The sequence below is a fragment of the Lissotriton helveticus genome, chromosome 5_1, assembly GCF_964261635.1.
Source record: "Lissotriton helveticus chromosome 5_1, aLisHel1.1, whole genome shotgun sequence".
NCBI lineage: Eukaryota > Metazoa > Chordata > Amphibia > Caudata > Salamandridae > Lissotriton > Lissotriton helveticus.
Window position 1 is genome coordinate 1,058,647,678 of NC_136065.1, and position 24,855 is coordinate 1,058,672,532.

The window sequence follows — 24,855 nt, forward strand, 5'->3', positions numbered from 1 at the left end:
TTTGTTTGCAGACAGCGTTCAACTCATTGAGCCACATAGGCACTATAAACGCAATATCTTTCACTCTGCTACCTGGAAAAGAAGGATCACTGCGGTTCATATAACGTCACTAATAACTAATGTCACTGAGGCGCGCTTTGTAGGAAAGGCAGATGCTCGGCTAACTACTAAATCAGTAACCCGCAGGAGACTGCATTTGTTCGCAGGCAGCGTTCAACTCGTTCAACTCATTGAGCCACATAGGCACTATAAACGCAATATATTTCACTCTGCTACCTGGAAAAGAAGGATCACTGCGGTTCATATAACGTCACTAATAACTAATGCCACTGAGGCGCGCTTCGTAGGAATACCCTTGGGAAAGCGCTGCGAAGGGAGAAGCCCGGCTAACTACTTTGGTTTTGAAAGTTGCAAAGCATAGTTCCGAGTCCAAAGGCCCGGCTTCTTCACACCCACATGCCGCTCTGCCCCGCTCCGCCCCCTCCCCTGAGTCATCCTGCCTGCCCCTTCCCGCCGTGTCGCATTTCTCCTCCCCCCTCCCCTCTCTTCCCTCCGTCTTGTTAAGTAGGCGAATATAGCGTACCTCCAGTAGAACTATGCACCAAAAGTGCGGCTATATTTACACGGGATTCGTACTTTGTGCCAAAAGCTGTATTTTTAGACTGCTAATGACATTCTCTTTATGCACAGGATTTGCGTGACATTAGCACGTCCATTTCGATTCTTTTCCAATTGGTTATCCATCATTGTCAAGAGCAGGCATATGCAGTATGTTAATATTTACATCCACTAGAACCTTTATTTGAAAAATAATCTTTTAGTTCACATAGCGCTTCATTCCTCACATCTGCCGTTTCTAAGCACTGTAAAGGACAGATAACACTCTCACACGATTTATGCTGCTCTATTTACTGGCCTCAGAAGAATGCACGGTTGAGAGGACAGAGCCCGAATTCGAATCAGTAACCCGCAGGAGACCGCATTTGTTTGCAGACAGCGTTCAACTCATTGAGCCACATAGGCACTATAAACGCAATATCTTTCACTCTGCTACCTGGAAAAGAAGGATCACTGCGGTTCATATAACGTCACTAATAACTAATGTCACTGAGGCGCGCTTTGTAGGAAAGGCAGATGCTCGGCTAACTACTAAATCAGTAACCCGCAGGAGACTGCATTTGTTCGCAGGCAGCGTTCAACTCGTTCAACTCATTGAGCCACATAGGCACTATAAACGCAATATATTTCACTCTGCTACCTGGAAAAGAAGGATCACTGCGGTTCATATAACGTCACTAATAACTAATGCCACTGAGGCGCGCTTCGTAGGAATACCCTTGGGAAAGCGCTGCGAAGGGAGAAGCCCGGCTAACTACTTTGGTTTTGAAAGTTGCAAAGCATAGTTCCGAGTCCCTGACCAACAGTCTGATCCACGCTGAGTTTTGTCATCTGAGTTTCTTCCTCATGCGACTAAAAGACAGACGTGAGCTACTTGTGAATCTGGCGCCTAGACACTCTTCAGGTGGCGATGTGTGTATATATAGTAGGCATGCATACCTAAATATTTCACTTAAAGTGTTATCGAACCAGGAAACGAACGATAATATATTAGTAAATCATAATTATCGTAATAATGCTACTACTAGTAGTACTAATAATAATGCTCCAAATTGAGAAATATTTAATCGTGCAATAAGTTAAGATGCATAACTATTTTGGGGAATATTTTAAATCTGAGAAATTCTTAATTCGTTTTTTAAGTGTACCGATATTTTTATACGAGCCCCTTTATTTCTCACTGGTGAAAATTTTCAGGAGGCTATGCCACTTTTGCGGATTCACAGCAGGGCAGCTGAGTTTGTTGCGCATCTGTTGCTGACTCGTGGGACCATATTAGACAAGCATTTGCAATGCATTAGGTCTCGCATTTGTCGAGTTTAAGCTATTGGCATTGTAAATGACCATGCCTTTTATTTATGTTTTAAAAACGAAAATAAAAAGGCAATGTCATTTATAATGTTAATAGCTCAAAGTTAAAAAGCACTAACTCTAATGCTGCGAGACCTATTGCATTTCCAATGCTTGTTTAGTGTTAGAGGGCAGGTAGCTTGTAGGGACCATCTCACTGTCTCCTAGTGAGACTAGGGTCATCTGAACAGGATCTCCACCCCCCGGGACCATCACTTCTTCTCCTAAGTGAACACTGGTCACTTGTCGGGGCGGAGCACCAGTGGGTGCTGGTTTTCCAAACAGGCGACACTTGGGGTCACTGGCTATGTGCCCCGGGTCACCACATTTGTAACAATTGAAGGGCCCCTTTGGAACAGGTCGACCTGTCGGGGCCCCATTCTGCTTAGGGGGTGGGGGAGGCTGAGAACCTTTCTGCTGGTCCCCTTGGGGATTACTTTGGGGGCCTTTTTGGAACCCTTTCTGTTTTCCCTTGTCCCCCCCACTCTTCTGCTGGGGACCCTGCCCACCCTTGGCGGAGTCTCCCACTGGACCCTTGTGGACCCTGGTGCTGAGCCAGCGGTCCGCCTCCTCAGCAAGTTTCCTCGGGTTGGACAACTTGCTATCAATCAGGTGCTGGCGTAACTCAGGAAAACATTGATCAGACAAGTGCTCCCATGCAATTAAATCAAAGAGACCTTGAAAATCATTCACTTTGTTACCCTTCACCCAACCATCCAGTGCTCTGCAAAAAAAAGTCACAAACTCCACATACGTATTCCCAGGCCGCTTATTACACCCCCTAAACTTCTGTCTATACATTTCAGGGGTAAGCCCATACCTGGTCATTAAAGCTTCTTTCATATGGGGATAGGATCTCTGGTCTTCAGAGGGCAAATCTAGCAGGGTGTCCCGCCCTTCGCTAAGGAACCTTCCCCATAACCCCGCTCCCCAATCCTTCTCAGGGACCCGGTGGGAAAGCATGGCTACCTCATATGCCCTAAACCACTGTCCTATGTCATCCCCCTTAAAGAACTCTTTAACTACATCTTTGGGGATGTGCACTCTTGACTCTACCTGCACCGGCGTTGTGCTGCCACCAGAGGGAGGATGATCCAAGGTTTTCTCTTTTAGACTCATCTCCCTCATTTTCACATCATACTCCAACTGGAGTTTTCTTTCTTCCAGAGCCATTTTTTTGCTTTCAAGCTCCATTTGGCCCTTCAACTTCAATTCTGCCATCTTTATCTCATGATCCCTGGTTGCCTGTCTGTCTGCCAGCTCCTCTGGCGACAGGCCTCTGCCAAAGCTAAGAACGCTGTCTGGTTTTTCCAGACTCACAGGATCCACCGGTGCATTCTGATCCTCAGGTGCCTTCCTAGATTCAAGCCAGGCTCTCATGGCCTTGTAGAACTCAGGTTTGTTTCTGCATCCTGCGTGTGGAACCTTGAGTTTCCTGCAAAAATAACTCAACTGCTTCTTTGTGTAGTCATCCAGCTTTGATGCATCCCATTCCAGCCCCTGCGCACTAGAGGCTATGGACTCTCCTCCATCAATGCTGTTTGTGCCAGGCATGTTTGCAACACTAGGGATCTTCTTCTTTAGCAAAATTAAAAAATCAAAAAGTCTGTGGCTAAGTTACTGGACTGTAATCACTATGCAATGGTCAGTAGCTAAGGTAAAACACTGCAAATGTAAATTCGCGAATCCTCACCGCTGCGTCCAATGTAGGAAGGGGGAGTCTCTGGTTGGCGCAGTGCAACACTGGCGACAAGCAGGGCCTCTCTCTTCCTCGTCAGGGCTGAGGGTTACCTTCAAGACAACCTCTGCTTACCCTCTAGGTAGTGTGGCTTAAGCAGTCTTAGGCTAATCTCTGGGGCATGTAGGGTTAAACATTTGCAATATTACACCATCACCACCAACCCACCACACAATGACACCAAACTGTATTTGTAAAAATATAGGTTCTTTATATAAATCTCAAGCAGGCTTGTAAATACAGTTGTCAAACTTTCAATAGCGGTTCCAGTTTACTTAGGTTCAAGTTGCCACAGTTCTTTCTTAGCAATAAGCAATCTTTTGGGCCTTCTGCCCAGGTTCCAGCAAGGTTCAGTGTCTTGTAGCGCCTCAATGCGCGTTCCGCTGTCTCCGCTCGCTTCAGAGAGGAGAACGGGCCCGGCCGGCTAAAGCTCACGCTTCCCGCGTGGGCCTCGCGGACCCGGCACAGTGCGAGCCTCGGTTTCAGGGGCGGCTCACGCTGGGAAGCAGGTAGCGCGGTGCGAGCTCAGGACGTAGGACGCTCGCACCGCAAGGACAAAGAACACAGTACCTTGGTTTTCTTGTAGGTCTTGGAGCGGACGGCTGTCCGTGGATCTGTCCCACGTCGCGTTGTCTTCCTGGAGGGTGCGGCGGCCTGCGAGTCTCAGCGCAGGTCACAGGGCACCCGGGCTGACGGTGCAGATGCGGGGCAGGATTCTCCAGAGTCCGGTTCACTCGCACTGAAGGGGGAAGCTGCAGGCAGGCGGGGCTGAGGGGGGTGCACTCCACGGAGCGCGGGGCACAATTCAGGCACGGCTCAGCAGCGAGTCACTTCCAGCTGCGGGGGCCAGGGGGTCTCAGCGCCCAAGTCACGAGGGGCACAATCTTGGCAGTGCCGGTCTTTGCGGGGCAGCCTGTACCTCGGGGGTCACACAGGCGGCGATGCTTGGACCGGGCAGGTCCTCCCTTTCCGTTGCAAGGGCGGCTCAGCGCGGACAGTCACAGCGCTCGAACCAGCGCGGGGCTGATCCTTACTTTGCGGCTGGCACACGAACAGGCCACAGTCACGGTGGTCGGGGAAGGAGCACAGCTGCACAAATTGTCAGAGAGCGTGGCGGCAGGCACAGCGCTCTCAACTCTCCTTTCCTTGGCGCTGTAGAGACACACAGCACACGCCAGCAGCAGCTTTTCTTCAGAAGGGTAGCGCCCACTGTTCCTGGGGCGCTGGTCAGGGGGCAAGTTCACAGGCAAGCCCTTGGAGATCTTTCAGCAGAGTTTGGCACAAAGTTCAAATAAGCAAAAGTCTTTGGTAGTCTTTTCTTTCCTCTCCTTTGGCAGCAAGGCACCAGACACAGGCCAGAGACAGCACTCCTCCTTGTCCTTCCAGGTCCTTCTCTTCGGGCAGAGTTTCTTCTGTAGCACAAACAGGATCTAATTTACAAGGAGCAGGGCTCCTACTTTTATACCCAGTTTCTTTTGTTCTAGCAAGCCAGGGGGGCCTCTGCATAACTCCTCCAGTCTCTGAGTACTTGTTGTGGGTACTTATTACTTCTGTATTCAGTGTGAGGGCAGGCACATCAGCCGCTCCCCAGGGGGGCGGAGCCGGCATTGAGAGGGCAGGAGTGGCCTGAGTACTTTGTTGACAAGCTTCGGTCCTTCCTGGGCCAGGTGCAGGCTGAGTCATCAGTCGCTCCCCAGGAGGGCGGAGCCAGCATTGTGGTGGCAGGGGCACAGCCTGATGCATCATTCAGGGGAAACTCCCACCACCCATTAAGGGGTCCTCCTGCTAATCACTACCTGTCAACTCCCAGCCCTGTCACTCACACACACCAGACAGTCAGATCCACATCCAAGCAGAGGCGGGCTGAAATGGTTAGGCAAGCAAATGCTAACTTTCTAAAAGTAGCATTTGCAAACACAGGATATTAAAATAAACTTTACTAAAAGAAGTATTTTATTATTCTGAGTTCAGGCATACTAAACATGAATTTCTACCATGTTCCCTGAGCCTGCTGGGATCATAGAGTGTAATAATTCCAGCAGCCCATCTGGCCTAGAAGGGAACAGGTAGCCTTACAATAGTGAAAAACGACTTTGGCAGTAATTCACTATTAGAACATGCCACACACATCAGGGCATGTTCTACCTTACACTTACAATGCACCCTGCCCTCTGGCCTACCATAGGGGTGACTAATATGAAGGTTAAGGGAAGGTTTAGGGGCTGGCAAGTGTGTGCACTTGCCCAGCCAGGGTGACAGTACCAGACTGCACGCAGGTTCTGCAATGGCAGACCCTAGACACATTTTAAGGCTGCTTCTGTGGGTGGCGCAACCAGCGCTGCAGGCCCACTAGCAGTGTTGGCATTCACAAGCCCTGGCACTCCTGGTGCACTTTACTAGGGACTAACAGTAAATCCAATGAACCAATCATGGACATCAATCATATGTACACTTTACAGTAGGGAGCACTTGCACTGCGGCACGGGTTGGCCGTGGCGCAGTGCCCTGAGTCGCAGACACCAGCAAAACATTTGAGGCACAACAGCAAAAAGTGGAAGGGAAACTCACGCCAAGGTGCCAGGTCTAACACCTACCACCCGGGATAAATCTCTGAGGGACACATGAGTCTTGACCAGAGTGCGTCGCAGTTCGTGACAGAACTTCGTGGCTTTCCGAGGCGGGAGACAGAGTATAGGAACTTGAGTCTACCACGAAGCCCAGAAATGTCAGAGTCTGTGAGGGAGAGAGCATTGACTTGGTCTCGTTGATGACAAACCCCAGGCCTTGGAGGAGATTTACCATCATCTGAAGATGCTGATGAAGTTGGCCAAGGCAAGCGTCCATAAGAAGGAGATCGTCGAGGTAGATGATCATCTTAATGCCCCTTGCTCGCAACCACTCTACCACTGGTTTGAGGGCCTTGGTAAAACACCAAGGGGCTGACGAGAGGACGAACAGGATCGAATACTTGTCCGCGCCAAGTGAACTGAAGGAAACGCCAGTGGGGAGGAAAGATCGGAATCACCAGATAGGCATCCTTCAGGTCGAGGCAAACCAGCCAATTGTCCGGGCGCAGCATATCCCTGAGAAGATGGATACATTCCATCTTGAAGGGGTGGTAGACCAGCCACTCGTTTAAACTGCTTAGATTGATTACCGGGCGTTTGCCCCCATCTGTCTTGTAAACTAGAAACAAATTGCTGACAAAACCTCGTGGGTGAAGGACTGAGGGAACGATAGCTCCTTTGGCAAGGAGGGAGGAAACCTCCTCGTCTACCAGAGCGGAACCCTGGTGAGAAAACTGAAGGGGGCGGGCCTGGTGCGTTCATAGGAGTTTCCCAGGTATTCTATGTGAAAGCCTTGGATGGTTTGCAGAACCCACTGATCCCCTGTGACAGAAAAAATTCCCCAGCCTCCCCTCCTATTTTTAGATGGGAAGAAGGGAGTAGACTCACCATTGGAAGAGGAAGCAGGTCCTCAGAAGCCACGTCCTTTGCTGCGTCTGCCTCTCGTGGGGTAAAAGTTGCCAAAACAGGACTGGTCCTGATATTGGCCCTTGTTGGAGCCTTGCCCTCTTGGCTGGTGGTTGGCACCATGAAATCGAGCGGCCCCAGCTTCGACCGGCCCGCGGAAAACCTGGGGAAACACCTTCTTGATAGGAGATTGAGCTTTGTCAAGGAAGGTGAAAGTATTAACAAATGTTCCCAATTGTTTTACGAATGGGTCACCAAACAAACCCCCTTGGGCTACCGCTCCGGCTTCCGAGTCTGCAAGATCTCCCAGTTTGGGGTCCACCTTGATGAGCAGAGAGCGCTGCCGTTCAGTTGAGATGGCACAGTTGGCATTGCCAAGGAACACAATAGCTCTCTATGCCCAACCAGCAACCAGACAGGGAATCGGGGGTGATAAGGGAGCCAGACGACTTGGCTTCCTCCACCATATTGAGAATCTTAGTTAAAGGGCCAAGGACATCAAGGAGCTTATCCTGGCAGCTCACCAGGACCTGTCGATTCCCTTCTTGGGGTCACGCATTAACTTTTGGAGGAAAGTCGCCATGCGGATGTTGATCACCGGTGTGAGGGCGACTTTGCCATCCAAAGAAGGGCGAGGGCATTCTGCCCTAAGACAATTACGGGCATCCTACTCTAGTGGCTTCCTGATGCGTAAGGCCACGTATTCTGCCACTTTGTCCGCTGGAGCCCAGTGGGACGAGCGAGGATGCATGATCTCGTCCGGATCAAACCTATCGGAGACATCTGGTGGAGGAGAGGGGTTGTGGGGTCTGGAAGGACCCGGTTTGGCATCATCATTCCCCGAGTTCTGTGGAATAGCAGGGGGAGTCACCTGCGGTAGGCTCAATTGGGTGGCAAGGAAAGCCTGCTTGAGCCTGTCAAAGGCTGTGGCGTCCATCCCTGTGTATCTAGGACGTTTGGCTGGCGGAGATGAGGGATCCGGCAGAATTGTCGGGATGGGGTAGTTGAAGGTGGAGCGGCCACCGGTAAACTTACAATGGGTGCCAGCACTTGATCAATTCTCTGGGTGAGCCTTTCTTCAAGGGGGGGGTCATTGCTTCCCCAACTGCTCTATAAATAGAATTGTCCAATGCTTCATAGAACTCCTCATCCCATTGGAGGTCGGTCAGGGCATTTTTCCCTCCTTGGGAGTCGTCATATTCAAATTCCATGACGACAGGCCACAAAAACAAAACGCAAAGGCCAGATGAGGAGAAAAAAACAGTAGATGGGTCTGGGTGTCAGACATTGCGGGAAGATGCCAGGTCTGTGGGTGCTGGGTGTCAGCCAGAATGCAGGGTGAGAAACTCGCAATGAGAGGCAAAGAAGGGGGGTAATTAGCCCCGGGCACGTGTGTCTGGTGCGTGTAAGGTACTGAAAAACACAAAACTGGTTTGTGTATCAAGTGCCAAATAAGCGTGAGAGCACGCAGAAATACAGGACCCAGAGGGTGTAATAGAAGAATACAGAATCCACCAAGTAATGTGCCAAGTGGAGCGTGAGGAATGCACTACCGAACGGCTGTTTGAAAATAGGAAAACCGTTCACATCCCGCTCGCTGCAATCTGCCTCAGGCCAGCAAAACCCACATCTACGGCACCTTGCACAAGCCCTTCAAGGTTTGAAATGCCCGCGCCTTAGTAAACTCCTCATGCGCCACCTGATGGCCTCAGCGGGACGGGCATTCGTCCCCGAACAAAACTGGCGAGTGAAATAAGTAAAAAGCCCCACGGGTTAAAATTGACAGACAAACGGGCAGCAAGGCCCGATAACGAAGAAACGCTCTCAAGAGCCTAGTACGCGCTGAGAAAAAAGAAACCAAGCAGCATAAATAGAATACAACGCTATGTGATATCGGCATAAGAGCGCAAGAGCATATAAGAAAACAGTAATACAACGTCATAATTTTTTGAGCAAGACAATAAACCATAGATAACCAACAGACTAGAGAATGAGGAAAAATACTTTGGTCGGCTACGGAGCAGCGAAGAAAGAGGAGGAAGGGCCAGTGAGGGCAGACTATCTGGACACTGGAGGACCCTAATTGGTGGACCAAGGACTGTACTGATCGGACAAATTTGTTTGACTACAGATTTCCCCAGGGTTGATGGGAAATGTAGTCTTGTTGTTTTGAATGGCTGCTGTACCAATCAAGTGAAGAAAGAAGGCATAAACCTCGCCTCCAGTCCTGACATAGAATTGTGCCCAGCTGCAGGCCATGCTGTCATATGAGGGCTTGCTCTGATACTTGCTTCCCGTGCTACATCTAATTTTACGTGCAGCTGTTGCTTATGCCATCGTTTTTAGTACTGCCCCTCCATCCCATGCTGCATCTCCTTTGTGATGGGTGGTACCCCCGCTCCTTGCTTCCCGTGTTGCATTTATTTTGTGAAAGAGGCTTGCACTGCTTCCTCCATCCCTGGTTGTATTTTTCTTTTTTTATGAGCAAGGTTTGCGTTGCTCCTTTGTTTTTCGTACAGCATCTGTTTTATAGTGGAGGCTTATAATTCTCTTTTCTTCCTGTGCCGTGTCTGTGTGAGGGAGGCTTGTACTGAACAGTTATTAATTATGATCATTTACAATGAGGAGTACCTTCTGGTTTTCTATCTTCTCATTCTCAGTTTTCAGCCGCTTGATGTCCAGGTTTCTCATGAGGCACTGTGTGCTGGAGGGGGTTCTTGAAGATGATGTGGACTTGGAAGAGGGAATCACAGTGGCCATCTTTGAAAGTGGGTGGGTGTAATACATGCCCTTGAATTCCAGCAAGCGAGTCAAGCAAGCTGGCCCAACTTCTCCTAGAGGGCTCAAAGTGGGGTTCGTTGCCCAAGAAACATTTAAAAAAATTGGGTCATATAGTTTATTTTAAAGACCCTTGAAAATTTGGTAAAAAACCACAGGCTCTAAAACGACAGTCAAATATTGAAGTAGTTAGCTTATTCAGGTAGTGGGTGCTGCCAAGGTTCACACATAATTGGACAGGACAATTATTGGTATAACGCGTACCTATCAGGTGGTTTCACCTAATGGAAGGTAAATATTTCAGAATTGTGATAGGTTTGTACCAAATATGTAGAATCCTAGGGTAAGAGAATCCCAAAGTCCGCTATTACGTTGTGTATACAGGAAGTCCAATATTTTATTTTAAGTATTTTCTTCTTTGTTCAAATGCAAGTGAACACACGAACAGCCGACACTTGTTTTGCTCAAAAGTCCAGCTGGCCATGGGCTTTTTCAAGGCAAGCTGTGAAAACTTCTGAGGAAAAGGTCAAAATTTGTTAGATTGTTATCGCTTGTAAATCTGAAACATCCTGAATCAGGATGCGTATTGCGGTCTCCGTGGTCCGGTCCCAATTAATCTCACTCAAACTCTTTCTCTCACTCCTTGACACATTCTCAAACTGCCTTTCCCTTTTTCTCAATCACACTAACTCTTACTGTCGCTCATTCTCACTACTGTCTTATGTGTGCACCCTAGGATCTGCACATTTCACCAATTCATGCTCCCGCGGAGCTCTTATAAGTAAGTGCTTCAAGGCCATTCAGAATATAGAGACTAGTTCAACCTGCAAGGTAAAGATAATACATACAGTTCAGGCATACTTTGAGAAGTAAGGCAGGAATTTCAGGAAAGTAATCATAATGTGAAAACATGGCACTATGCTCTCCTCCCGAAGAGTCATGTCATATTTTTAGAGCCTACTGTTGTCGATAGACCTGTTGTGGAGAATACCAAACCTTACAGTCGGATTTGAGCTTGCCCTCTGCTACTCACTGCTCAGCTTTCTTGTCAATCACAAATGTTTATTTCTTGTGCAATAGTTTCCTTCCTTCTCTTGTGTTTCTCCCTTCCCTGGATCATAGCTTTTTAACCATCATTTTAATTAGGTGATTTTTATTATTCCACATCTTGACATCAAGGAACTACTTTTTTTCTTTTGAACACCCCATGGGAGTTCATGTGTGTTCATGCTGTCTCCCACATGTGCTGTTCTTCCTCACATCCCTTCCACCCACGCTCTCTGTGTTACTTCCCCTCTCCTCTCCCAGTTGCTCTGCAAAAGTACAGTAACAGGTACACTTTCTCCAGTGTTTGACTAAAAAAGCAGTCTGCTAGTATAGGTGTATCCCCTGAGTTCTCTACAAGTTGCATCAAAGCACAGACCTTCATATACAAAGCATCATTTATTACACTGGGAGAGGGGCAGGTTGCTGCACTCTATCTCTGCTAGAGATGTCCTTTATTCTAGAGCCTCATAATTCATCTTACCGGGCTGCTGCATAGCACCAGTTGTCCTGAGATTTTGTTCCAGTTCGGAGTCATGTGGAAACTAAATTAGGCTTTGGATCTTTTTTTCCTTTAAACAAGGGCCCTTCCCACAACATCAGACAGCTGTTATGTTCTTTTAAGTATCTACAATTAGTCCTCGTGTTCATTTTTTTAAGGTGGCTCATGTGCAAAAGACAATATAAATTATGTTAAGAATTTCCAGTGTGAAAGGTATTTGAAAAATAAACCACACTGTTTATAAAGATTGAAAACAATGAATTAAGGGTTATTTTTTCACATAGCTTAAGATAGAAGTTTGCTTCTCCTCCAGTATTTTAAAATTACGTTTTTTTTGTTTAACTTTTTTTAAAACAGAACTCTATAAGCAACTTTTTTTAAAACAGTCTATAAACAAGAATTGTCAAAGCCAATAGCTTGACTCAAGCATTCTACGTGTGACCTATTGGCTTTGACAATGCTTTTTAGTGTACATATGGATGGCAGTGGTAAGTTTAGATACATCCAAACACACAACACAGCTACAAAGAGTAAGTCATTGCTTACATGATGTGCACACTTTAACAATGTGGTAGCTGGTATGGCAATGTGAGCTGTCTCAAATGCAGCCCGACTCCCCTCGCAGTACAATTAATCTTGTCAGTTTGGGAAACTAAGGTACTAGGTGTAATGCTGCGCAGTGTGGTGAATGGGGAAGCTGAGATTTTAACAAAGGCCCCATGGGTCCTGTAGCTGCTAGGCAGTTCCCCATGCATGGAACAGTGGCGCATGGGGTATACCGCACCATGTTGACTGTTTTTCTCTGAAAAAATATAATGCAGAACTGCAACTGAAAAAGAAGGATATGGGCATTTTTAATCATGGGGTGATGGTAGTGAGGGTGACACTTTGGTCTTCCTTTATTTTTTAATGGTATTCACTTGTATCCGCCCATCCCTCATAAAATAACCGATTAAAGACTCTTTTCTTAAGAGCTGCATTGATTTATATTTTTTGAGTCCAGGGACACACAACGTTAGCCCCTCAACCCATATTGTGTAAATTACATTTCAGTATGTCCACCTATAGCCATGAAAGTATACAAAAAAAGTGATGAATTGAATGCTTGAATTAATCTCAACCACTAGTAATTACTTGGGCCGCATCTCAGTCCATCATTAAGGTGCACACCATGCCTCCTCAGTTTGGACCCAGGCATATCCAGTCTTGACCCTGCTCCAATGACTATAGTCCAGCCCAAACTTCTAGCTCAGGTGCTCCCTAAACCGTAACAAAAGCAATCGTGACCAGTTACACCCTAGTTAGGGTTCATCAGTCAGTTGCAGCTTGGTTTCCAATCACATTGTGTATGGGTCATTTGTCTGGTCATGCTCGTCCCACTTAGGGTGACATACTAAAAAATACAAAAATTGATGGATGGAATGCTTGAATTAATCCCAGCCATTGGTAGTTTCTCGGGCCACATCCCAGTCCATATTATTCTCAACACCATGCCACCTCAGTTTGGACACAGACATATGCAAATCAGTCTCGACCCTGCTCTATTGTGAACAGTCCAGCTGGAACTGCCAGGGCAGGTCATCACTGATCTAGAACACAAGCAACCCAGGACCGGTTTCTCCCTAGCTAGGGCTCATCAGCCAGTTATAGCTTGGTCACCATGGAAATGTGCACTCAAAATTTTGATGAGGTACTTGAACATAATGGTTGACTTTTTGATTGTATGATCTGGACACTTCACTGTACGTTGCAGGGGCCCCCCTAATGTATTGTTACGCCACTGGGCCTCTGTTTTTTATTAGACCCTTCTCCCTCTCAACTACTTCCTGAAAAAGAAAAAATTCAAAATGCTTACCTTAGCTCAAGTGCAGTCTGCCCTCAGTCCTGGAGACTGGATGGCAGCATTGGACTTGTAGGACTCCTACTTCCATATTCCAGTCCACTCTGCCCACATGCGTTACCTGCGGTTCACAGTAGGCCAAGCCAAGAGCATTATCAGTTTGCTCTGCTCCTTTCTGGCATTTCAAACGCCCCTCGGGTGTTTACCAAGGTGTTGGTGGTGGTTGCAGCACATCTGGGGTGGTAGGGAGCTTCCACTCTACCTCGACAAGTGGCTTGCCCCAGGCAATCATCTCCCACCTCCAGACTACAGTGGACATACTGCACTTGTTTGGTTTAACTATCAACGTGCCGAAGTCACATCTGACTCCCTTTCAAATGCTCCCTTTCATTGAAGCCGTTCTGGATACAGGGAAGTTTCAGGCTTATCCTCTGCAACAGCGAGTCCAAGATATTCAGGCAATGATTCTGATGTTTCAGCCTCTATCCTGGATTTCGATGAGACTGACTCTGATGTTCCAGGGTCTCATAGCCTCCTGCATCCTGCTGGTGAAGCATGCCGTTGGCATATGAAGTCTCAGTGGGTGCAGCCTCAGGGGAATCTCTCCAACCTGGTCCAGATATTTGAGAGAACTGCAAAAGATCTGAAGTGGTGACTTACGGACCATGATTGGATCAGCAGCAGATCCCTCTCCCTTCCCCACCCAGAACTCACAGTAGTGATAGACGCATCACTCTTGGGTTTAGGCGGCCACCTGGGAGAAGTGAAGATCAGACGCCTCTGGTCTCCAGCAGAATCTCAGCTTCACATCAGTCGGTTGGAACTGAGGGCGATCTGGCTAGCACCGAAAGTCTATCTTCTGTCCATCACAGGAGAGTTAGTTCAGGTGTTCACAGACAACACCACTGCTATGTAGTAATGCAACAAGCAAGGGGGGTGGGTTGTGGACCCCGTGTTAGGAGGCCCGTCTTCTCTGGACATGGGGACATGGCTGGAATCTCAGGGCATTTTCCTGGTGGTTCAACATGTGGCAGGGTTCATTGAACACCAGAGCAGACAAACTCAGCAGTCAATGGCTTGTGGATCACAAAAGAATTTACCATCTGCAGGTGATGCAAGGTCTCTTCACATATTGAGGAGAACCTTGGTTAAATCCATTTGCCACCGCTGAGAACACGCAATGTCAGCACACTACGTCTCGAGTGGAGCTCAGGACTCCTGTATTATTTCTGCCAAGAGTTCTCAGAAGCACATGGGGCCCCTTCCTCAGCCTTAGGAGTCCCCTGGGACCACATCCCCAGGGCCAAACATATTTGTATTAGGGGAGGGGGGCACGTGGCCCCCAGTGCCGCGAGCCCCAATGGACTCCGGGGACTCCAGGACCATACAGAAATTATAGGGCAGACGGGCGAGTGTCCGCCATCCCTGAGCCTTAATAGGCCCGGGGACCCCATCACGTTGGACCAAAGACATGTATTAAATTGGAGGGGGCTTGTGGCACTCCTTCCCAGACCCAAAGGTGTTCCAAGGGCCAAATCCCCCAGTGCCAACCACTAATAATAGGGGAGAGGGGCCCATGTCCCCCCTCCCTGAGCCTTAACTGCCTCCGAGGACCACATCTCCCGGGGCCAACCACTAACAGGGGAGGGGTTGCGCAGTCCTCCACCCCAAGGCTTATTGGGACACGGAAATCCCATCCTCTGGGGCTGAATGCCATGAAAAAGAGGGGGCCACATGGCCGCCCTCCCCGAGCCTTAATAGCCCACGTGAACCCCATCCTCCGGGCCAAATGCATTAAAAAAAAGTAGAGGCAATTGCGATTCCCCTCCCAAACCTTAATAAGCCCCGGGACCCCATCCCCTCCAGGTGCCGAATTATAATTAACAGGAGGAGATATATAGGAGACTGCAGATATATATATCTCAGAGGGCAAGCAAAAAACTTAAATTCCAGAGCTTTACATATTAATACTGCGAAAGATCCTAAAAACGAGAACACAGAACAAAATAGCACTTAACTAATGGACCCCTTATTCATTAAGTTTTCATCACTCGAGCCACCTGCTTCTGGAAAACTCTGCTTGTTATGTTCCTGATAATTCTCTCGTGCCTTGATCAGTTCTGTCTAGTGAGTCATACATTCATCAGCCTCTCCCCTGCCTAATCTAACCAATCCACCTTACCAGCTCAAGTGTTAACTAGGCATTGACTTCATACCCTGTCTTGTAGGCCCAACCTACTTAAGTAGTATCTTTTGAATTTGGCTATACTCTGCATCACTATTATCCATTCTTTAAATAGGAGGTAGTTGGGGTCAATTTCTCCTTCCTTTTTTTTTCTCTATGGTATGCCTACCAGCAAGCGCATCCACAAATAGGAGATGCCATCTGTGACATGCAAAGGGTAGGTAAAGTGTCTTAACAGTGCCATTTAGCATTTATTGCAACTCCTTTTCCAGCAGTCCTCTACTAACAAATCTGTGATTTTACTCCACAAATCGCTAAAACATGGACAGTCTTTCATGATGTGCGCCCATGTGCCAAATATGAGGCACCTTTTACGGTAGTGGCCGTTGTCAAGCAGATTTGTAGATTAGCATGATCGAACGTGAGCAATTGAGGTACCACAGTGCTGTTGTGTTTGAGAATCAAGAAACTTGGTAGAGAAGCGTAAAGGACATATTTACAATTAAGTACATTGACCATTGTTAACTAAAACTACTGGTTTCAAGCCTTTGAAATGGCTGCAGAAAACAAGAGTTGGGCAAAGACCTACTTGAAATTTGTATTTGGACTCCAGGCACCAAGTCGGTCGATGAGATGCGTGCACGCAAATGCACCCAAAGGTGTCCATGCCCGCAAATTAAAGCTGTACCTAACTGAAAGCAGGAAGAAATCTCTCTCGCTCCAAGTCAAAGGCTCAGACCTGCTTCTGCTTGAGTCTTCCCCCGCAAGAAATCTTCTTCCCGGTCAATATGCTCCACTGCTCCCTTTTTTATGCTGCATTGTGACCTGAATTTGTCATTCATGTACTTGATATGCACATCCATTGTGCCTTTGCACTGTTGCCTATTGAGATTTCTGACCGTTAAGACAGTATTCCTCATTGCAATGACTTCTAAAAGTGCATGTCAGTGAGCTACAAGCTCAGTACAACTTCCATATACCATCTTCTTTCCTGATAAGTTGGTGCTGTGAACTTGGGCCTAGTTTTTGCCAAAGGTGGTGACACCCTTCCATTTGGGACAGTCTGTCACTCTCGTAGCATTCTTTGCTGCACCTCCTCCCTCTAAGGAAGAGCTAGACCCAAAAGAGATCTTAGTTTTTATATCAAGAGCATGAAGGAGAACTAGATGGAAAATCAGCTTCTTATTGGCTTTGACAGTGCTAAAATGGGTAAAGTGGTCCAAAAGCTAACCTTGTGTACAAGAATTGTCTTGTGCTTAAAAACATGGTATTTCCTGGCCTATAAGCTGCCTGCTGAAGCCCTTAAGGCTCATTCCACCTGAGTCTAGGCTGCCACAAGGAAGTTGGCAAGAGGTGTTCCTGTGTTGGAAATCTACCAGGCTGCATCATCGGCGTCCGTACATGTTATTTTCTTGGTTACCCCTGATAGCAGACGATAGCATGCATAAGCAACTGGTTATGGATCCATTATTACATGTAAGTAATTTTGTTTTTGCAGTGTGAACCTATTCTAGATTCACATGCTGTGTATTGTTCCACCATATAATAGTTGATGGCCAGAAGTGCATGTATTGAAGCAGTTATCAGTATTGTATTGCATGGAGGTGATAATGTGCATCTTTCTGTTGAGAACACAAAGAAGTCTGTAAGTTACGTTCATAATTGAGCTTTAAATAAAGAGAACATTTATTTCGTTGTAGGCTCGTTCTATCAGCATCAATGTACGGCGGAATCTTGCATTTAATACATTAAGCCAGGAAGTTCTACTTAAAGAATTCTCTACCATCTCCTGAAATGGATACACCACTGGATCGCTCCATTCCTTTGTGGACTTTCAATACTGGAGTACGTCTTACTACAGGGCTTCCGGCTTGTGGCCCACCTTCCAATTCAGCGACGTCAACTGAACTGACAACACAAGCAAGCACTTTTGGGAGGAGGGCATCTGTGCTGAAGCTAACCCCGCAAATACTTTATTCTGAAAGACTATAGGGGAAGTAATTAGCCAGATAATGAATGCATCAGTTTTTATCTTTGTCTCCTGATGTGCTTTTTTTTAAAATTGTGTGACTGCTGTCCGAATTTGGTTAAGTAATCTACATCTTGTCAGGCGGGGTTGGTAGAGGAATGCGGAGAGATATAAGGGGTGTGGTGTTTGATAATCCTTTGTCTAGTGGAATGTGTTTTCGGTCCCAGAGCTATAGAAAAGAAGTGATTCCTGGATTTTTCAGTAGATAAATGCTCCTTAATTGAAGTCCAAGTTGGCAGGAAGCAAAAAGCAGCACAATTAAGGCTTAACTTCTCGCTTAAGGACTCTTCAGAAACATTTGAAGCGGAATATGTGTGTTAACACTTAACCTCCCTGGTATTTCCTTCTTTAATAATTTAAGCTGGTGACTGTTGTTCCACTGTGAAAGTGATGTCCTTGGAAGCATCTAATACACAAACGTGGAAGAGGAGGATACAAAGAAACAGTGGCACAAGTATTATTTATTTTTAACACGTTTTGACTCCCCCTTAGTTTGATGGACCCACGAGCTAAAATGATTAAAGAACAAATGCAATCTCGTGTTGCATATGAATAAATATACTTTTTGTTTTCTTCTAATGTGCTGCTTATGTTATTAAACAGAAAAAACATGTAGGAAGAAGGGTTTATTAAGCTTTGTGGTTTTTATCACCTATACAGTTGTACAAGTAGAATATCTGAGATCATCAGTATGTAGCCCTGGAGTATTGTCTAATATCCTTCCCACAATTTACTGGCTTAAGAAGAATGACCAATCTGAATTGCTTCCATATGCAAGCCACTTACTGTCTTTGTCATTAGGTCTTGCCTAAGACGGCTCATGCTTTGCTTGTTGCAAGACATTGTGTTATCTTACAGTTGGCTTAGAGCTCACCTATTGCTTACCATTGAATTGCTTCATTGTCACTCATTTGTATTACTTTTTATTTGTTAGCTGTGTGGGCTTTCCTTCCTCTTCTTGTGTTTGCTCCTCCCCTGGGGCATGGACGCGTTACTATGTCCTTCCACTGTGAAGGATTCAAAATTAATCTAGCGGGCTATACTTACCAATAGCCCATATGCGTTTATTTGTAATAATAATTCAGTCGGCAATGGAGAAGGTTCAATCGTTTATTCATCAAATTCAGGCCCTGGCAGGGGAGCCTCAGTCTACACGACCCTCGGAGGTGCGTAGAGGAGACTGATTACATGTTCAAAATACAAAGCATAAATACCTTTCATGCGTTCAAGATGACACCCTACAAGGAAAAATACAACTTGTCAGTACGCCAAGAGGAATGCCCATATAAGGCACAATTGATTTGCTAGCAGCCTAGGCCTAAGCTATTCCGGGGGCAGGTCAGTAAGGTGCCTCCCTGCCTATCTGTAGCCCGGGGAGTACAGGAACGGGCTCTGCTAGAATGTGCGCATCCCACAAGAAGGGCAGATGTGACCTTGGGTTTCCTTGAGCTACCAGCTAACAACTATAGTAGGCAGCTTGGCTGCCGTCGTGGTTTCGAGCAGAAAGCGTAATCACGTGATTTCAGGGAAACAGCACTTGCACATAGAGAAACGAAACAAAATGGCTCCGGTTATACCAATAGGAGCAAACAAGTCAAAAGTGAATCATTGGTTAATAGGCGGTCATAGTGAACTATAACTACATGATTATATAATTACGAGGTTATATAGAATATATTAGGCCAATAATGCGTGTTATCAAATTTCGATCCCAACAGACGGCCCTTTTGGCCTACTATAGCCAATATAACTAAATTCACTCCACAAAAACTCCTTCATCGATCTGCATGAGGTCTGACACCTCCTTTTGGATCATCTGCTTTTCGGCCTTGACCTGACGAGAAAAGTTCAAAGCAGATATTATCCGGGCTGCACAGAATGAGCCGCAGGCCGGGCCACATTGGAGACACAGGCAACACGTAAATATTACTCCAAAAGCTCCGGCAAGCACTATAAAAATCTTCCAACCCCAAGTAGCTAAAAGACCCCAGAACCAACTGCTCAGGGACCAGGTGCCGTTATCCACATGTGCTTCGCTGGCTAATCGATGTAGTTTTTGTATAGCAAGATGAATGGTAGGGGCTGAATCAGGAATAAACACACAGCAAGAGCTGCCGATCACACGACAGGCTCCTCCCCTATCTGCGAGGATGACGTCAAGAACCATCCGGTTCTGAAGCGAAACAAGCCTCGTCGCCTGAAGCTCCACAGTGATGTTAGTTAAGATCCCAGTGGTGGACTGGACCACGTTCTCAACTATTCGGGACAAGCGTCTAATACTACGGCTATTGAATATAGGTCCCCAAAAGGGGGTGAGACCCTTGGCAAAATCCTCGAATTGCTGCAGGGAGGTGTCCGTTTGATCAGTACTGTCAGTGTCAAAGCTCCTAATATTTCGGCTAACTACTACCCCTTTTTGAACTAACTGATGAGTTCTATGATAATCGGGCGGAGCAATATACACAGGAGGGTAGAGGAACGAGAGATAGCAACTTCCTACCCATCCCCGTGGGAGCCATGTGTATGCATTCTCACCACATACAAAATATACATCTGGTGGAGTAATCATAGGTGGGGTACTATATACCTGTAGAGTGTAGGTATAATTACATTTACTCTTTCCTACCTTAACATGGCCTCGTCCCTGTATGCAGAAGGGAGAGGTAGTATTGATATTGGGGATTGGCAATGCTTTGCCATTCGTAACATTCCGTTCTTTAAAATGTTGAAAATACATAGTGTCATTAAAAAGTTCAAAATCCTGCATTTCCTCCATTAACCACGTAATATATTTGTAATCAGTATATACATTCATGAAAGCATTGGGGTCCAAAGAACCCTCTCCGCCATTTCCTTCAGCATCAAATCCTTGATGCCGTTCTATATATTTCAAAATGGCCTCATAATCTTTTTCAGTATATATCTTAGGCTCGGCTACATAATGTGAATACATCAAAGACAGCAATTGGAACCAGGCTTCACAGCTAGCTAAATAAGACATTGGTAAGGAGATGAAAGTTTGTGCTAGTGCATCACTGAGGGAAGTAACCCACATACCCAACAATTTGTTTTGTTTGTGGTGCTGTGAGTCTGATGCAACATTTGATAAAGGCGTTTTTCATATAAGTTTCTCTATGTCTTGCCTTATGAGGGGGTAAAGAATAGAAAATATGCTCTTCCGGGGCAACAGTAGTTCCTAACAGCTTCTGTACTGGATTCTGAAACTCTAAGTATACAAATACACACATCATAATTACTGTAATGATAATAATAAAAGCAACGAATGCCACCTTCACTCTGGTGGACCATCCGGAAAACAAATGCATATTATCCACGTATCGCCGAGGGGCTAGTGGCCTTTCATCCTCCATTGCGAATCGAGCAAAAGGAAACATGCTCTCTATAAATCCAGATCTAACTCGGTCCCTCTCTATAAGTCCAACAACTATCTTTGTATCCACAAAGCACGCACACCACCAGAGGGGATCTTCTTTCCTGTGTCCGTTTAGAGCCTCACAGGCAGACTCTTATCAAAAGGAAAAGATGACAAGCTACTTCTGTCGTCCTGCAGACCAACCGCAGCCCTCAACTCAGTCTTTTTTTCTGAACAGAGCTACTTAGCACAGTGTTCCAAGCTCTCAACGGGTTCAGTCCAGTGTCTCGCTCAGTACCCCAGTGTGTCTATCCGATGTTTCTCAAATGAAGTCTTTCCCTAATTCCTTCCACGAGAGACTGGGGTACTGCGCTGTTTTCGGGGCCGCAGGTCGTAGTTACAGCGACCAGGCTGCTCCTGGTCAGAAAACAACTCGGTTGCAAGGGCATCAGATGCATTTGAACCCTGTGATGCACCAGAAACAACGGCCTCCGCTGATTGAGCCGCCGCCCTGTCACCTGAGGGCAACGCTTCACTTGGCTGTCCCTCTTCTCGGGCTTCTGAAAAAGGTACAAGGCTCTGAAGCGACTCTCCTTCTTGGCTTGGAATTCCTTCGCGGTTTTGCAAATCAAAGGGCAAAGGGAGCGGGAGGCGCTTCAGGTGGCTGGCATGGATCCAATGCTTGCGTCCATGCACCTTCACGGCCGACCTCGTAGCAAGTATAATCTGGTAGGGGTCGGACCACTTCGGTTCCAAACTCGATTTCCGTTGATAGTTCTTCACCAGAACCTACTGGCCTGGTTCCAATCGATGTCCAGGACCCTCTGGTAGCGGCCGAAATGTCTCGGATACCTGTTGATGAATAGAACGCAGATCTTTAGTCAAAGCATATAAATAGTCTGTCATCAAAGGATAATCAATATCTCTAAAGGACCTGGGCCTAGGAACTCCCCAGACATTGGCAGGACGGCCAAAGATTACCTCGTAGGGTGATAACCCCGTTCTTGTGTGTGGTGTTGTTGTCAGAGACAATAATGCTAAAGGGAGGACATCGGGCCATCTTAATCCGGTACTAGCACAGATTTTGGCCATCTTCAGTTTCAATATACCATTATATTTTTCGACTAGACCAGCTGACTGGGGATGCCTGGCTGCATGAAATTTCTGCCTAATTTGTAAACCATCATAAACATTCTGAACCAGCGAGGAATTGAAATGTGTCCCTTTATCAGACCAGATAATCCGGGGCAAACAATATCGGGGGAAATATTCTTTCACCAAAGCTTTGGCAGTTGCAACAGCAGTGGCTTCTTTGGTGGGGTAGGCTTCAAGCCATTTACTGATTGCACAAACCACCACCAATACATATTTCAAGTTGTTCACTCTCTCCATTTGTATATAATCGATTTGTATAACTTCAAATGGCAGAGATGGCGGTGCAAAATTTCCACTCAGGACAGATTCTCTGCCCCCTGAGTTGTAACGCAAACACACAGGGCAACACTTAACCACATGTACTGCAGTTTTGGGAATATTTGGGTTATTCCAGACTGGGTCTAATACTGCACAAATACCTTTTTCTCCTATGTGTGCTGGACCATGAGCCATGGTCACTACAGCATATACCAATGCATTAGGAAGTAACCAACGCTGCTTCTCAGTTCGATCTATCCAACATTCATTCTTGTCCAGTTGTCCCACTTCCCGTTCCCATCTCTGTGCCTCGTCTAGGGTAGCTTCTTTCTGTAATTCTTTTACGCTCTCAATGGTATTGTCAAACACAGATGTTTCCGCCACCCACCGGACTGAAGCACTAGGGAACATGGGAGTCATCTTAGTTTGTGCTGTTTCCTTAGCTACCGAGTCAGCATAAGCATTTCCCTGTCCCGTAGAATCAATGATTTTCTGATGAGCACTGCATTTGATGATGGCAACTTTATCTGGTAGTGTCAAGGCAAATAACAAACGGTCAATTAAAGGACCGTGTTGAATTTTCTGGCCATGTGTGGTAAAGAAACCCCTTTCACTCCACAGCCTCCCAAAACTATGGGCAACGCCGAAGGCGTACTGGCTGTCTGTTTAAATATTTACTCTCAGGCCTTTACTGATCTCACATGCTCGTAACAAAGCTATTAGTTCAGCTGCCTGAGCTGAATGATGTGAAATCCTAGCAGTTTCCACCACCGTTTTTAGGGTCATAATAGCATACGCAGCTGTGGCAGTACCATCTGGTAATTTAAAACAAGAACCATCAACATACATCTCTCCTTGGGGCTCTGGTAAAGGGGTGTCGGTTAGATCTACACACCCTTTTGTTTCTTCTTCAGTTCTAAATATACAATCATGGATATCATCCTTTTTATCATTGGAAGGGAGAGGCAATAATGTTGCTGGATTCAATGTAGCACATCTTTTAATTGTAATGTGGGGTGCAAACAATGTTAGTTTGTATCCCGTTAAACGAGCACTCGTAAGGTGCTGGGTCTTAGTTCTATTTAACAGAATATCCACAGCATGCGGTACCAAAACTGTGAGCTCTGTATTCAAAACTATACCTTCTGATTGCCGGATGGCCACCGCTACCGCCGCAGTGGCCCTCAGACAACTGGGAAGGGCTTGTGCGACCATGTCTAGTACTGATGAAAAGAAAGCACAGGGTCTCTGTTTTCCGCCAAAACCCTGTGTTAATACTGAAAGGGAACAACCGTCCACCTCGTGCACATAAAGTGAAAAAGGCTTCAGGTAATCCGGGGTACCCAAGACAGGTGCAGAACACAAAGCAGATTTCAAAGAGTCAAAGGCTTCTTGGCATTCATCCGTCCAGGGTAGGGGTTCATGCACATCTTTGGTAGTCAAACACAACAAGGGTTTAGAGAGGAGTGAATAGTTAGGAATCCATTGGCAACAATAAGAGGTTATGCCAAGAAAAGCACGGACATCACGTTGAGTACGAGGTACAGACATGTTAGTAATTACAGATATTCATTCTGGTGTTAGCCGTCTCCCCGCTTTCGACAGAAAGTGGCCAAGATAGGTCACTTCCTATTGACAATATTGAAATTTGGAGAGGGAGACTTTATTTCCTTTATCAGCCAAATGATGTAACAATTTCACAGTCGCTTCTTTGCAGCCTTCTTCTGTATCGGAGGCCACCAAAATATCATCCACGTACTGGATAATTGCATTACCTGCAAGCAAAATTAATTCATTCAGGACTGCCTTCAGAGCTTGGCTATATATGCTGGGACTTTCTGTATAGCCTTGGGGTGCACGCGTAAATCTAAAGCTTCGGCCTCCTAATGAGAATCGAAGATATGTCTGCTATCAGGATGAATTGGAATGCTAAAGAAAGCATTCTTTAAGTCTATGACAGAAAAATATTGTGCCGTAGGGGGAATCATGGTGAGAATTGCTGTAATATCTGGTACTACCGGGTATTGAGGGACTACTATTTTATTGACGGCTCGAAGGTCAATCACAAAGCGATATGCAGTCTTATAAGCAGGGGCGCCATCAATTGGTGTTTTCTTCAGAATCGGCAAAATAGGACTATTACAAATGTTAGCAGCTGTTTCTTCCACCACCCCCTTGTCAATGAGGTCACAAATGATATGTAACAAGGCCTGTTCACCTTCCGGTGAAATCTTATACTGGGGAATGCGTGGCATCTGTGCATTTGGTTTCAATGTGATTGACACAGGGGCTATTCTTAACAGACCAACATCGGTGTCCCCTGTCGCCCACAGTGTCCGAGGAATGGTAGAGAATTCAGGGGGCAAAGTCTCATTTTTAGCAAAGTATTGAGTCTCTTTCACAGGTGGTTTCTGCATTGTCAGAAAAACACCATCCGGGGAGCAATAAATACGTGCATGTAATCTCTTTAAAATGTCTAATCCTAAGAGGTTTTCACCACAATTAGAAGTTA

At 46.3% G+C, this 24,855-nt stretch overlaps 1 protein-coding gene across 1 annotated transcript in view; it reads left to right on the forward strand.

Moving 5' to 3' along the window:
• ARMH3 (armadillo like helical domain containing 3) overlaps nucleotides 1-18,136 on the forward strand; it is a 693,715-nt gene extending 675,579 nt beyond the window's left edge. Inside the window, exon 26 of the mRNA XM_078643614.1 lies at nucleotides 17,229-18,136. Coding sequence (XP_078499740.1) covers nucleotides 17,229-17,321 — 93 coding nt within the window. The 3' untranslated portion in view covers nucleotides 17,322-18,136. The remainder of the gene's footprint in view (nucleotides 1-17,228) is intronic.
• The last annotated feature ends 6,719 nt before the right edge of the window (nucleotides 18,137-24,855 follow it).